The sequence below is a fragment of the Ambystoma mexicanum genome, chromosome 6q (assembly GCF_040938575.1).
Source record: "Ambystoma mexicanum isolate Mex_15411 chromosome 6q, UKY_AmexF1_1, whole genome shotgun sequence".
In the NCBI taxonomy this organism is placed as follows: Eukaryota; Metazoa; Chordata; class Amphibia; order Caudata; family Ambystomatidae; genus Ambystoma; species Ambystoma mexicanum.
In genome coordinates this window covers 96,459,250-96,474,062 of record NC_090937.1, presented here as the reverse complement: position 1 = coordinate 96,474,062, position 14,813 = coordinate 96,459,250, and the positions used below count along the sequence as shown (strand labels likewise).

Below are 14,813 nucleotides of genomic sequence, written 5' to 3'. Positions count from 1 at the left end.
GGACTTTTTTCAGAGATGTCCATGATGTGACACGAGAAGGATAGAGTGGAGTCAAAGATGATCCCCAGATTTTTTGCCTCATTGGTAGGTAGAGGCACAGGGCCAAGGGAAGCTAGCGAAACAGGGAAGATGGCAGTAGGTGTGCCGATGAGGACAATACGTTTTACTGGCATTGAGGCAGAGGTCGCTTGCAGCACACAATGACTGAATTGCAGACAGACAGTCAGGTATGAGTGAGGAAGAGGAAGAGGCCGAGGGTAGCCTGAAGGAGAGCTGTGTGTCATCTGCATAACACTGAAAGTTTTTGGTAACGGTGGCTAGCATACAGGCCAAGTAGGCCATGTAGTCATTGAAAAACCAGTGGGATAGGTTAGATCCCTGGGGGAAACTGCATGTAGAGAGAGTGATAGCGGAGAGGAAGGACCCCAATTCCACCTGGGATGGGCGGTCAGAGAGAAAGGAGGTTAGCCACACCAGGGCCTGATCAGTGATGCCCAGGGTATCACAGAGTCATGCAATCAGCGTGTTGTGGTTCACTGTATCGAAGGCAAAGGAGAGGTCGAGTAGAATGAGGACAGAGGGAGCTTTAGAATCAAGGTTTGAGAGCAGATCTTCACGGGTGCTCAGAAAAGCAGTTTCTGTGCCTCTGGATGCTCTAAAGCCAGAATGGTGGTCATGGAAGCAACCAACAGATTAATTGTGGAGGGGGTAAGCTGAGAAATAGCCAACTTCTCCAAGAGTTTGCACAGGAAAGGAGTGATAGAGATCAGGCGATAGTTTGCTGGAGTGGAAGGGTCAGCAGAAGGTTTTGTGAGGGCAGTGTGCACAAGAGAGTGCTTAAGAGCAGTGGGGAAAACTCCAGTGGCGAAGGAGAGGTTGTAGAGGTCGGCCAAGGCTGGGGCAAGAGACTTGCATACTTTAAAAGGTTTGCCCGTGTTATTGTATGCCGCGGGGATGAATAAAGACTTTTTTTTTTTGGGAGCGGATGCAGAGTCAATACTGCCTTTGAAGGAGGCGGCAGGCCAGTTTGTTAGAGGGTGCGCATGAGGAATCCCATTTCCTTTCGGCTGCCCTGCACTTGCGTTGAAGAGCAGCCAGTTTGGAGTTGTACCAAGAGTTGCACTTTTTGGTAGGCTTCAGTCATACCCTCATGACAGGGGCAAGAATATCAAGAGTGTTGGAAATTGAGAGGTTAAGGTTAGGGAGGGCTGTGTCGGGTTGCCGATACAAGGTGACCAGGAGGAGTGAAGAGCTAGGAGAGACCAGGCACTCAAAGGATGAATAATCCTGAGTGGGAATGACAGACACAGGGATCTACTCAGGGAAGACCATTGCTACTCCCCAACCTGGTCTGTTTGGTCTAGGCAGAGAGATTATCTTGTAGCCTTCTGGGAGAAGTGTGTCAAAACTAGTGACAGTTCTATCCTTCAGCCATGTTTCAGTGAGAGCAAGATCATCAAGATCCAGAAGTTCAATAAGGATGCAGATGTCAGAAGAATGTTTGACAGCTGAGCGAGTGTTAAGCAGTTTATAGTCTTTCTAACGAAAAAAATCAATCGAAAAAGAAATCCATCGAATGAAAACCACCGAAAGTAAATGCATCGAAATACTATATTTTACATTACAATGTACCTATCCATCGAAACATGTCCATCGAAAGGTTAACAAACAGCACCATCTATTGGACTAAAAATATCACGGTTGAAAGAACACTTAATTTATATTATTTTTAATAGCTATTGCAAATACAGTTAACTTATTACAAAATTATTGTTTAATGGGGGGGTCCCCCCTAACCCTAATTCTAACCCTTACCCTAACCTAAAATCCATCTAAATACATTGAAATTCATTCAGTGAATATGCTTTTCGATGGAAAAGCATTTCAATTAATACATTTCGATGGATATAAATTTGATGGATATAAATTCAATGGAAAGACCAGATGCTGTGTTAAGCGTGGCGATCTGGAGCAGATTGCCTTCAGTGAAAGATTTACGGGGTGGGGGTGCAGGGGACCATGATCCTCCCTGTAAGTGGCGAGAGTGCCGGAGGGACAGAGGTAGAAGGGGGATGAGGAGCCAAGGCCAGCAAGGAAACCGGGACTGCAGTGGTTGAGACTGGAGCCAGTGCAGGATAGGCCGCAGAGGGCAAGAGAGCCCCAGATATGGTGTTAGTGGGTAGCAGGTTCACCAAAGAGGAGGTGGCTGACAAGGTTGTCAATGTGTGGGGTGGTGGCAAGGAGGCCGTGGCGAGTGTAGAAGGTTGGTTAGGAGGCAGCAAGGGAGCCAAGGTGGGCACAGCTGGCAGGAGAGCCAGGGATGCTGAAGGAGATGGTGCAGAAGGAGAAGGAAGGTTGATAAGGCGGGGGAGGAGCCTATCAAAGAGTAGAAGGTTGGGTTGAGGACCCTGTACCATGATGGTACCATTGCGGTCGGTAGACATTGATGATGACGCTGGGGGTGGAGAAGTGGGCAAGAAGGACCTCCTAGCTGGTGCCACCATTGATGGGTGAGGAAGAGAAAGGAGAGAGAAGAGCAATCATATGGAGAATCCATAGGTCGGGTGAGGGAACGACAAAGAGGATGTCGGTGAGAGTCTCTCTTGAAGAGGCAGTGACATAGGTGTCTGCAATCGGAAGGCCTGGGTGAGAGCCCAGTGTGTCCTCCTTGTGTTTCTTCCTGCCAGGCTTAGTAAGGGTTGAAGGATAAGAGAGAGAGAAGCAGTCTGAGAAGATAGGAAGGATAGAGAGCACCATAGCAAACTGCAGAGAATGGGGTGCACTTAAGCAGGCTGAGGCCACAGAGGTGTGGGGAGAGGAGTAGGTAGGAGGTGTGGGGCGGGTGGTTCAACAGGGAACAAGAGTGGGAGAAGAACACTGGGAACTGTGGGAGGTAAAATGCACAGAAAACAGTGAACATGCAGAGGAAACGGGATAGCAGATGTAGGGCTAAAGGAAATAACACAGAGAGGCAGTGCAAACTAAGGGGGGTGAGGGAACAGATAACAAACCGGAGTATGGTCATGAAGGAGACCCTGCATGCAGAAACCATGGCAACCTGTGGTTTACAGAGCAGGATATGGAAAGCAACGCTTTCATTTGCTGCCCACTCAAGAGCCCACATCAGCAAGTTGCAAGCATTACATTAATCTACATTATACACTGGTGTTTTAAAAGAAAAACATGTTTTGAGTCCTTAGGACTCTTCATTCTGAAATTATTCTCGAATTTACACAATTAAAACATAAGCAGATCCAACTTTACCACAGACATCCGACTTAAAGCCGAGACCATGCGCTATCCACTTTTAATATATGAAGATGTCTGAAATGTACCTTGATGGTTGGAATGACGTTTCATCTTTCACACCTTGGGACAATGCCCCTTTCTGGATTCCAGGGCGCGCTTGAATAGCCGAATGTTCTCTAGGAGATTAGAATGCTACTTTATCCAACACATGGACGGGACCTCCCAGCCGGCGAGCACCCTTGCCCTCTCTGACCAAGCTAAAGCAGTGTCGGGAGCTTTCAGCAGTATGTGGCTACTCAGCCACCCAGGTTACCTCACATGATCTAGGCAAACACTTCTCACTGGACACAATCTTTCAAGCTATTGCTGATATTGGGCAGAAGGCTTTCTGAGATCACCCTGGCGTAGTCTGTATTGACTATCCCAACTTCCTTCCTAAGTTTATTTGCTGACGTCCACAGATGAAATAGAGTCGAAGGGCATGAGAAAAAGATGTAGTCACCTGTGTAGTAACCTATATTAGCACATGCATTTTTGACCTCCTTGCAGCCAATCGTAACACTTGGAATGCAGTGAATAACGACTGATATTGACTATTACGTGCATTCTGACTTCAGGAGTAGATGGCAAAAACACAAACCAAGCAGCGCAATTTTCCAGCTGGATTTTTTTTCAACAAGATACTCTCTCTGTGAGGATATTATTTTCCCTGCATGTCCAAGGTAACCGGCAACATCCGTTTTAATGCACCAACGTGAAACCTAAAACATGGAGCAATGCTCTCACTTTTGTATAGGGAAGGCATTCACTTTTAGACTGCAGGTAATGCAGACTCGTGCTAGAACGGTTCCAGTTCAACCAAATTTGCAGTTAAAACACTTTGCTTATAAAGATAACCTTGTTATTGAAATCTTACAATATAAAACCACACTTCATTTAATAGTAACTTTTATCTATGTATTCACTTGTGAAATAACGTTTTCTACTTCACCAGCACAACTCCAACACGCATAAACATTGCACTTGCCACTGTCTGACAATGACCTTATAAACCCAGGAAGGGGTCTTTATCACTTGGGATACTAACGCTATAAATTGGGGGTGGGGGCATTATCCCACAATAGTGACCCCTTCCTTGTATTCTCTTTGTCCTTAAGCTCCCTTAACTCATTCCGACCCACCTCGTTCCCTTACTTGAGTAAGACAATGCGAGTCCCACTGGTGAATAGATGGAATTGTGAGGTCTAGAGGTCAGAATGTAACCCAGCGAGAAGTACATTGGTTGGAGGGTTTGTGCGTTTAGGATGACATGTTTCATGCATTGATTAGTTACCAGCATGCATTGAATACTCTATTGGGGGACAGGTATGTACAGCGATGATTGTACATCAGTGTGCATTTGCAAGGATGTCAAAACGTCAGTACAGGTTTTTCGTGCACACTCGAAATAGATGACACAGGGGAAGGGATATAGAAAAAAAGGAGGCCTTTGGGGGTTGGTTCCCCCTGTGTGTGCAGGGAAAAGCCGATCCACCAAAACCGATGCGATTACATTATTGCAAGTGCATGGCGATGTCAATGCAGCGTTGCAAAGACATGGAGCCCGATATTCTGGCGCATCAGACTAGTGTTTAGTCTTTAGGTCATTGATTTAACATAATGTCTTGGCATTAGGAGACCCCGAAAGTGTAGCGTTTTGTGAAATACTGTAATCTACTTTGGCCTGGATTTGGCAAGCGCAATGCATTTGGCATGCCCCTTATGCAGGCAAGACTGGATTTGCAGCCAACCTCTTGACAGACCACATTGTTATTTGAAGATGGATTTGGAAGTAATGCATTCACTTGGTGTCCTCCATTTCCACTGCACATGCGGTAATGATCAGGAACTGGGCCCATGCCTCCAGCTCGCACAAGTGCGGCAGGCAGCTAGAAACTATCTTATCGAAGCCAAATGTTGGGGTGGTTTGCACAGTCGCTCGAAAGACGGCTGCTGCGATGAGCTGCAAGTGGCCAGGAATACCCAGACCATTGCTGCTGCTTCCTAAAATTGCTTTCTGTGAGCAATGTTCTGGGCTCATTACAAGTATGGCGTTGCGGCAACAAATTGGCAAGAATGGAGTAACCGCCACTTTTCCCGCACCGACATCCTACGAGTAGGGCCCTATCCTCCCACTTTACGCCAAAAATCGGCGGAATTACTGCAGCGGTAATTCTACCAAAAATTCCCCACACAGTCCAATAGACTCTCAAAAAATGGGGTTTAACTCTGCCACCCTGCTGGTATTCCGGCAGTAATTTCGCCGGACCAAGTGGCGGTCATGATTATTCCGTAGGGCAGTAATCCACCGGAATACTGCCCCACTCGGAATGAGGCCAAATTCTGATATTTGACTTCTATGCTTTATATGCCGTGGGTGTGGTGGACAAAGGGCTCCTTGATCAAAAGAGGAAACTGTTGACTCCATTCCTGTTGCACTTCGTCATTTCAGGACATGCCCTTTGGTGTAAATGAAAGTCTTGGATTTCAGTGAATTCCAGTCTGTGAGAGATAATGTTGCTTTTCTCTGTCAGCTCTTCAAGTTCATCAACTTCAACCGAACCATGAGCCAGCTGTCCACCACCATGTCCCGCTGCGCCAAAGACGTCCTGGGCTTCGCCATCATGTTCTTCATCATCTTCTTGGCCTATGCCCAGCTCGCCTACCTGGTGTTTGGCACTCAGATTGATGACTTCAGCACCTTCCAGGATTGTATGTAAGCATCCTGGCAGCCGCGTGGACACATGTCATGCAAAGCGTCTGTTGTGGTATGTTGACCTCGGCCTTGATTGCCGAAAAGCGTGTGCAAGCCTGCCCTGCATAACTTCATTGCTTTGTCCTGAGATGCTATGTGACTTTATTAACATTAATATTATTTGTCTATGATTAAATAATTAATTTAAAAATGTAATTCATCTTTCAGAGCATGCTTAATAAATAAATTGCTCTGAGTTGTCTTTCTTCCAAGGCAAATGCGTTGCCCCTGAGCTATCCTGTCTTTTACCCTTTGGCTACAGTTTGAATAAGCCAGGATCCATTTTTTTGTGTGATTACTTTAAGCAATGGGGTAGCCCCGGCTTTGTTTAGTAGATTTGAAATGGGAGAAATGGACGTGATCATGAACAATCCAACACGTGCTTTCTTTCGCCTTTACTTCACTTCACAATAATAGTGTCCTTCTGTTCGTGTGCAACAATGACACCAGAAATTGTTTTGCAACTCCAAGTTTTGTTTGTATGTGAGTTGATTTTATTATGTTTTTGCTTTTTCTTTTAGTTTTACTCAGTTCCGCATCATTTTGGGGGATTTCAATTTTACAGAAGTTGAAGAAGCCAATCGAATTTTGGGACCAATTTATTTTACTTCTTTTGTGTTCTTTATGTTCTTCATTCTTTTGGTATGTACATCATTCTTTAGTTATTTTCTTTTCGTTTAGTGCCTCTTCTGTTCATCTTTTCTTATTGTTTGGCTAATGAACCTTACTGTTTTTCTTCACAGTTGAAGTCTGTTGTTGATGTAATCTCGGCATTTGGCCACTTAAGCTTCTTGGTTTACGGCAGTAAAATTATTTCAAATGTATTGACTATAATACAGATAATTTGTATTCCATATTGCTTGCACTTTAATTTTTTTAAGACTTTGAAGAGGCAGTCGAGGGTTTTACTGACTCATTAATGGTGGCCTTGTGGTCTGCTAGCACAAGTTGATGAGCCCCCTTCAACATGGGTGAAAGGGAATTAGCAGTCGGGTCTGCCTACCTGGGGCCAGATTACAGAAACCTTGCACCGGTGTAAGTGCAAAGTTTCCACGGTATTAGCACTAGGGCAAAGTTTGCCCAATTTTTAAAAACACTGGGACACATTAAAACACCATTGTACCTCGACAAGTGCAGTTTAGCATATTAGAAGCACTGGGGCAAAAATTGCTGTAGTGCTAAAAGGATACATTTTTGATGCCTTCTTGCACCAGGGCAAAGTTTCGCCTGGTGCAAATATGTAGTGAAAATTAATCTTTTTTGCACTAGGGCAATTTTTCCCAAACTGCACTTATCGAGGTGCAATGGTTTTTTAATGTGTCCCAGTGTTTTTAAAAAATAGGGCAAACTTTGCCCCAGTGCTAATACCATTCAAAATGTGCAATTGCACCGGTGCACAGTGTCTGTAATCTGGCCCCTGGTGCCAATTAAGACAATCAGTGCAAGGGTGAAGAGATAACGTTTCAAAAGACGAGGAGGGAGAGAAAGGCGGGACATGGCCAAGAGGTTTCTTCACGGAGTGCAGGGCGGGGGGCACCTCTGCTCTGGGAAGTGGGCCCGCCAGAGAATGTGGTAACAGCGAAGAGGAGAGGTTGAGTGATGAGAGCACTAGATGACACTGACCACCAAACTGACCTGAAAGGGCACAGCACTTGGGGAGAGAATACCAGAGCAAGAAAGAAAGATGGCGGCAAGCATGGAAGACCTCAAAGCAGGCTGCCCACCTTCCCTGCTCGCCGGTTGTTTATGGCACATCACGAGGGTTCTAATAACGACTTCACGTTCACAATCCTGGTCTGCACTGGTGCATGTGACGGCTTTGTCTGCATTATAGTGTATTTCGAGTTAATCGAGCCTGTCTTTTTATGGTTTGAGGGGCTTACTGCGGCTGACAAATATATAAAAGCGGCAGGGATTTACTGAAATATCTTAGTAGGATATGAACATCTTATCTTTAGGGCGTCTCCCCGACTGACTCGGCCAAGCTGTAACTTTTGATTTAGAAGGCATTTTGAATTTGCAATTGGTTGATTCCGGGTCCAAGCCATTTCATATTTGTGAGCAAGATAGGGATGCGGGTGCTGAAATGCAGACCAGGACAGAATGGTAACATATGTTTTGAGGGTTACTCAGAGGCTGGTTAAAGGTGTGTTTGGACCTAGCAAACCTACTCACAAAAAGGTGAAGGGACTAGAAAACTGCTGTTGTTTGATCCACTTTGTCAAGGAAGTGATAACAAAATTTTTTCAAAAATGTATGTTTTTTGTTTTGGCTCATCTCGATGGTGCTTTAGTGTCATCTCTACCAGAGCAAAAAGTATTGCTATTGATCTGTTGGCATATCTCAGACGGATATAGTTCCTGGATGTTGTTGTCATTTTTCTCGGTTAGCAGCCATTTTTGGGTCAGGCATTTTTAAATCATTGTATCGTAGACTGCAGACTCCGTTTTTAGGGAAAAGGCAGTACCTCAACGGTGGACAGATGTCAATTTGCTATGTCTATTAGTCATGCTATGAGTGCAACCAATAACTTGAACATATTTGGACATTATAAAATAACTGGATCTATGGGCCTGTTTCAGAAACTATTGCGACTTTGCAATCCCTTTGAAGATGGTGAGTTCCATCTCAAAACGTGCCGTGAAGTAACCACAGTTGAATGGGCCATAGATGCCCAGTAATGACTTTAAAAATCCCCAAAAAGGGGCAACTTAGTGTTTCCACTTTATATCTTCACTAATGGACATGGTAAAAAGAGTATTAGAGCCACGGCTGTTGCATTTCCAATCCTTGTTCGTGAGAAACCTTTAAAAGTTATTACTCTTATGTGTGCAATTGACTACTTATGTACAATGTGTTATGTTTCAATAAAAAAGAAGTGGAAATGGCCATGTTGGTGACAGGCTTAGCCTTGCTTCGCTCTAAAACAATTTTGGTCAAAGGATTGTTATACTATCAGCACAGGAGCTGATAGCCATTCGTCTATTGTCCGTACACAACATTTTATGTTCAGATCTGATCAATTACTTTTTTGGGACAACATACAGTATTCAGGAAAAAATAACTGGTTCTAATTGAGACAATAGCAGCTATAATTGAAGTCACTATAGATGTCCAGATCATACCATGTAACTATGGCAACACTTTTGTCATCCCAGGCTTTCATTTGGCTAGCTAACCCATCCTGGAATTTGGATTTTGGTTCAAGATGAATTGAAAGATGTTCTAAAATGAAAACCATAGACTGGGCAATCGGGGAATAGGGACATTCAGGTCCTGTCTGCCAAGTTCATGAGCACTGAAACCCGAACATTGACTTATCAATGCTGGTTTACTAAACAGTGACTCTGAGGGTAAAGTAGAATTTTATCAGAGCAACTCCTTGCAGGGAATTGTCCGTGTGCACATATTTACGTATTTAAATCACAACTTCACAATTGGAGTCCCCACTTTGCCATGTTATGTCTCTAAAGTAACTAGCCTCTGATGTATATAGCTCAGAAACCTATCAAATTATCATCTGGGGAACGCCGGCAGCAAATTAGCTGTGAGGAATGTAGGCTCTTCTCACTGATGCAAAGCCTGTATTCTATGCTCTTGCCTGCCTCTTCCACTGTGTGCCCTGTGTTGGTCTCCCGCTGCTTCCTTCCACCGCCCCACCACCTTGGGCTCCAGAAGGCTACTCTCTGGCGGCTCCCTCAACCAGCCGCAGGTGGCCTCTTCCACCATGATGCCACCTCCGCCCACAACATGGCTCTATGAAGGATTGCCGAATACTTTCTACCTTCTTACACTTTTCACCGAATTTCTTTTTTAAACTGAATGTTCTACTATTGTACCGCAAAATGTGGGGTAGACTCCCTGCACCCTCCCTTTCTATGCCCCCCATCCCCCTATATACCTTACTGCAACGTACCATCTGCATTTTCTGAAAAACAATTGATAAAAATGCGTAAAAATGCGTTCGGCAAAGGTGTAGGAAAGCTGAAGTGGGCTAGACCCAGAACCTGCCTCGGGAATGGAAGAGGGAAGCACTCAGAGCCCCAAGGTCCATTTCCATGACGGCTGTTTTTTTAGTTTTTTAATTATACGCTTACTCTATGGGCTCCGTGCTTTCCGCAGCACAAGCTACTTGGAAAAATGTCTCATTCCCACAGCACCTCTGTGCTTCACTCGCGCCTTTTAACTTAGGTTTTTCTGGAACGACTGAACTGCGAGCACCACTGTTGAGCATAGAAGGGCGTGCATTGTGGGGGAAAACAGCAAACAAGGTGTTGCAGAGCAGAGAGCCCAAACTGGCTGGGAAGGAGGAACAGGGTTGTAAAGATAGGGAGGAACAGACCAATGAAAAGGTCGTAATACGGACGTTAAGATGGTGACATTGAAAATGACACTGTGGCATTCAACTAGGACTAAAGCAGACTGTTTTTATTTTTATGACTAGAACATGTTTTTGGCCATCATCAATGATACCTACTCTGAGGTCAAGACTGACATGGCACAGCAGAAGCATGAAATGGAGTTGTCTGACCTCATAAGAAAGGTAAGAAGCGTTGGGGCTTTTGTGAGCTTACAATTCCCTGTTGGACAAACTAAGCAATGCAAAATAATATGTAAAATATGTCTGTGATCTAGTCGTTAATGTGCTTGTAAAGCAGAAATGAATTGCACCTGGATTGTCCTATTTATAAATGCTTGAGTGGGTCTGCTTGCTGCCATTGTGATTGAAATATTACCTTTAGTTGGGATTTGGGGTCCTGGGAGCCTTGCAAATTGGTTAACTCGCAGCCGGACTACAGTACCTTGAAATGATCTGAAGATGTTTAAGTGCGATGACACAGCCATGCGGTTTGAGCCTGCTTACATGCTTGTCTCTCTTTTCCCGGTAAGCCATTACATTCCTGCACAGATTTGGCCTCTGCAAGGTTATGCAAATCCCCATCTCCCTCGCCATGGGGCAGGGAAGTGCAAGGAACACAGAGTGCCTCTGTGCAATTCAAGTCTGGGTCTTGCGCTCTGCAGCTCTCCCTCTGTCAAGTTCAGGCCTGAAGAAGCCACCTTGTCTTTTCAGTGCAGGTTCCAATGGCCCAAAACCATTCGTCGTCTGTAATGGGTTGGCCGTTATGTCAAGAGCACAGTGGAGGGTCGCATGGTTTATTTACAAAGAAGGTGAAGAAGATCAATAGAAACACGAACAATGATGAAACCAAGACTCTCACACGGTTTGTGAGGCTGCCTCACCTCCCAGTGACATTGTGGGTTTTCCAGGGGGTTGTGAACCCTGTTGCAGGTCCTGGTTCCTGTTTTCTCCTCAACTAATTGATGATATTGGTGTAACTTCTCTGTTGAAAGGATGTGGAGCCAGGAGCTGCCACCTCACACTCTTTGTACTGAGGGCATGCCCCCCTCTTTCTACAAATCTCAGGGTCTCCCACCATTGATTGCCTCATCTATGCCTTCTCCGGCCTCCTTGCCTGTGTCTCGCTCCTATCTTGAGCCTCTTCATTCCTTTCCTTTCTGTTTTCTTAGGGATTTCCCCCCTCCCCCTCCTCCTTCTCACCACCTGGTCTGGACTGCTCTTTAGTGCATCCTTCGAGGGGATTGGGTCCTCCGACATATTCCATATCTATGACAGTAATCACAACAGCTGTGCTGCTTCGGAAAATCTTTCGGCGTCTGCGTCCTGCGTTGATGACGTCTATACGCTGTCCTCGAGGGCCTCCGTCGAGCCAACGTCACCGGATGTTATAAGTAGGATGCACGATGCCCGTAGCCTCAGTTCCGTTTTTTCTGCGAACGTGTTCACTTCGGAGATCTTGGCGCACCTCGGTTCTTCTGAGTTCTGTTCTTTCGGTTCTTCGAACCTGTTCGTTGTGAAGATTTCCATTATGTCTTCGTCTTCCACCCCGCGGCCGGGTTTTAAGAAGTGTCGGGACTGCAGGTTCAAGATGTCGTTGACGGATTCGCATGACGCCTGCCTCTGGTGCCTCGGTGAGGACCACGACACGGATGACTGTGTAGACTGCCAGTCGCTTACATCGAAGGCCTTGCAGGAGCGTAAGAAGAAGCTTTCTGTAGGTAAGGTGGCCAAGCACCGGAAGTCGAGATCCACTGGGCTTTCGACTGATGATTCGAGGGGCGACTCTCCTCATCATCGGCGTAAATCCAGGGGGGTCTCGGTCCAGGAGTAGGTCTCGCCAATCCTCTGCCTCTTCAAGGCACTCACAGAAGCGGCGGCATCAGTCGCCTTCCCCGTCCTCGTCCGAGGACTCCGCCCGTCGGCGGGTGGCTTGTCCTAACAAGTACTCCACTACTGTGGAATGGGATTCATTCCGGCAGGAGATGTTGCCGATTTTTCAGTCACAGGGCTCCATTCCGTCCACGCCGTCGAAAGACGCCAGCCGTGACCGTGCTAGACACACCACTCGCATGCCTTCGGGCTCGAGCGGTCGTCGTGATCGCCGGGCACCTTCGAGGACCTGGTTGGACAAGGATGGTCGCTCTAGACATGCCCGCTCCAGGTCCCGGTCCTTGACACCCTCGAGACTGTCGGAGCCTGTGAGGTCTTCGAAGAAGACATCGATGCCTTCGGTGCCTAGGTCGTCGAGGGACTGTCTCGAGGCTCCGCCTCCGAGGAAGCTGTCGACGCCATCAGCGGCCAGGCTGTCGAAGGACACGCTCGGGGCTCTGCCCTTGAGGACTGTGTCAAAGCCGTCAGCGCCACGCTCGACGTCGACGCCGATTCCATCGATGTCCTCGATGCCTTTCGAGGCTGCTTTGTCAGAGGTACGCCGTGGCACGGGGGAACCCCCTAGAAAGGCTCTGGCCAAGGCTAAAAATGTCTTTGTCCCTTTTTCTGTGCCCTCATTCCAGCCTCTGGATTATATTTCTCAGGTGGTTGAAGGGTCTGAGGAAGGTATGGTTCCTGAGGAGGTACCTGACGAGATTTTGTCTGGTCATAGCCAGATTGAAGACCTGCGTCAGTCGTTGCACGATGCCAGTGGTCTGGACACCTCTGCGGAGGTGGAGTTCTGTAGGCCTGAGCCTGGCACCCATGCCGAGTCCTCTTACCGGTGCCTTAAGTCGAGGGTCACAGAATACTTGGGGTGGTCGGCGCCACCAGTGGATTTTCTGCAGGATGACCTGACGGATATGCTCGACCAAGATCCACCAACTGACTCGGTACTTCCATTCCATATGGGCTTGCAGAGAAGGGTGGCGGCGGCCTGGACTGCTCCGGAGAGTCTCCCGGGAGTGAGCAGGTCTTTGCCACGAAAATACCGCCCAGCCAGTAGAGACCCTTGCTACTTGACCACGCACCAAACTCCGGAGAGTTTCGTGGTGCAGGCGGCTACAGCCCCAGCAAAGCAGGCGTCGTACCCTACCATCCCTCCTGATAAGGATGACCAGCATTTTCATGGCTGCGTGAAGAAAGTGTTTTCTTCAGGGGGTATGGCTTTACAGGCAGCCAACTCAGTGTGTGCCTTGTCACGTTTCACGCATACTCTATGGAACTGTATTTCGTTAGCGGCTGATCGTATTCCCGAAGGGGAGGAACAGGATGGTTTTCTTGCTATTGTGCAGGATGGCAAGGATGCCATGTGTGAGTCCGTTTTCTGTCGGGGCTGGACATGGCAGATTGTGTCAGCCGGCCCATGGCGGCGAGCACCGTTCTACGCAGGTTTGCGTGGTTGCGGAAGTCTGGGTTTGCTCCGGATGTGCAAACCCGGCTCCTCAACATGCCCTTTGATGGTGAACATCTTTTTGGCAGCAAGGCTCACGAGAGCCTTGAGAGGTTGCAGACCTCCAAAGCTGCAGCGAAGTTGTTGAGCGCTGCAGTTCGCCAACCTCTGCCTTTTCGTCCTAGGGGACAGCAATGGAGGGGAGGTTCCTTTCGATATTACTCATCCTTTGGTAAATCGAGAGGAGCTGCAAGTCGAAGGGGCCACCGTAGGAGTACCAGAGGTGGAAAACAGGGTACTCAAGGTGCCAAGGCCGCTCGGGCAGTTGCCTCTTTGCTCTTAGGCACTGCCGCAGCCACTTCAGCTCAGTCATGAGGCCATGCCCCATGGTTCGCCGGTTGGGGGAAGGCTGGCGCAGCATCTTGTAGAGTGGGTGCCATTACTTCAGATGTGTGGGATCTGGAGATCATAGCCCACGGCTACTGTCTTCCTTTCCGGCAGAGGCCTCACGACAATCCACCAGGGAATCTCTCTTTGAAAAGACCAGGTCTGCTCCTTGCGCAGCAAATAAAATCCCTGCTGGAGAAAGGCACCATAGAGCTGGTGCCTGTAGCAGAGAGGAACAAGGGATGGTATTCCCCTTATTTTTTTATTTCGAAGAAAGACGGGGGATTTAGACCCATCATGGACTTGCGTGGTTTGAACAAGCTCAAGTTCAAGATGGTTACTATTTCTCAAGTCCTCCAGGCCCTTCAACTCCACGACTGGTTGGTATCTCTCGACCTCAAGGACGCTTACTTTCATGTGCCGATCCATCCCAAGCACAAGAAGTACCTGAGGTTAGCAGTTGGCGACTCGCACTTTCAGTTTCAGGTCCTGCCATTAGGATTGACCTCGACCTCAAGGGTTTTCACCAAGCTCATGGTGGTGGTGGCAGCGTATCTTAGGATTCACGTCCACCCCTACCTGGACGATTGGTTGATCAGGGCGTGCTCTCCCGAGCAAGTCCTGAATCATCTGTCCGTCACCTGCCACTCCCTTCACAAGACGGGCTTCTCCCTCACTTAAAGAAGTCCCACTTGACGCCA

General features: G+C 47.3%; 1 protein-coding gene across 1 annotated transcript in view; it reads left to right on the top strand.

The window, feature by feature from the left end:
• Positions 1 to 14,813, top strand: part of PKD2 (polycystin 2, transient receptor potential cation channel) — a 309,434-nt gene that overhangs the window by 174,283 nt on the left and 120,338 nt on the right. Inside the window, exons 8-10 of the mRNA XM_069630542.1 lie at positions 5,823 to 6,004; positions 6,565 to 6,685; positions 10,488 to 10,586. Coding sequence (XP_069486643.1) covers positions 5,823 to 6,004; positions 6,565 to 6,685; positions 10,488 to 10,586 — 402 coding nt within the window. The remainder of the gene's footprint in view (positions 1 to 5,822; positions 6,005 to 6,564; positions 6,686 to 10,487; positions 10,587 to 14,813) is intronic.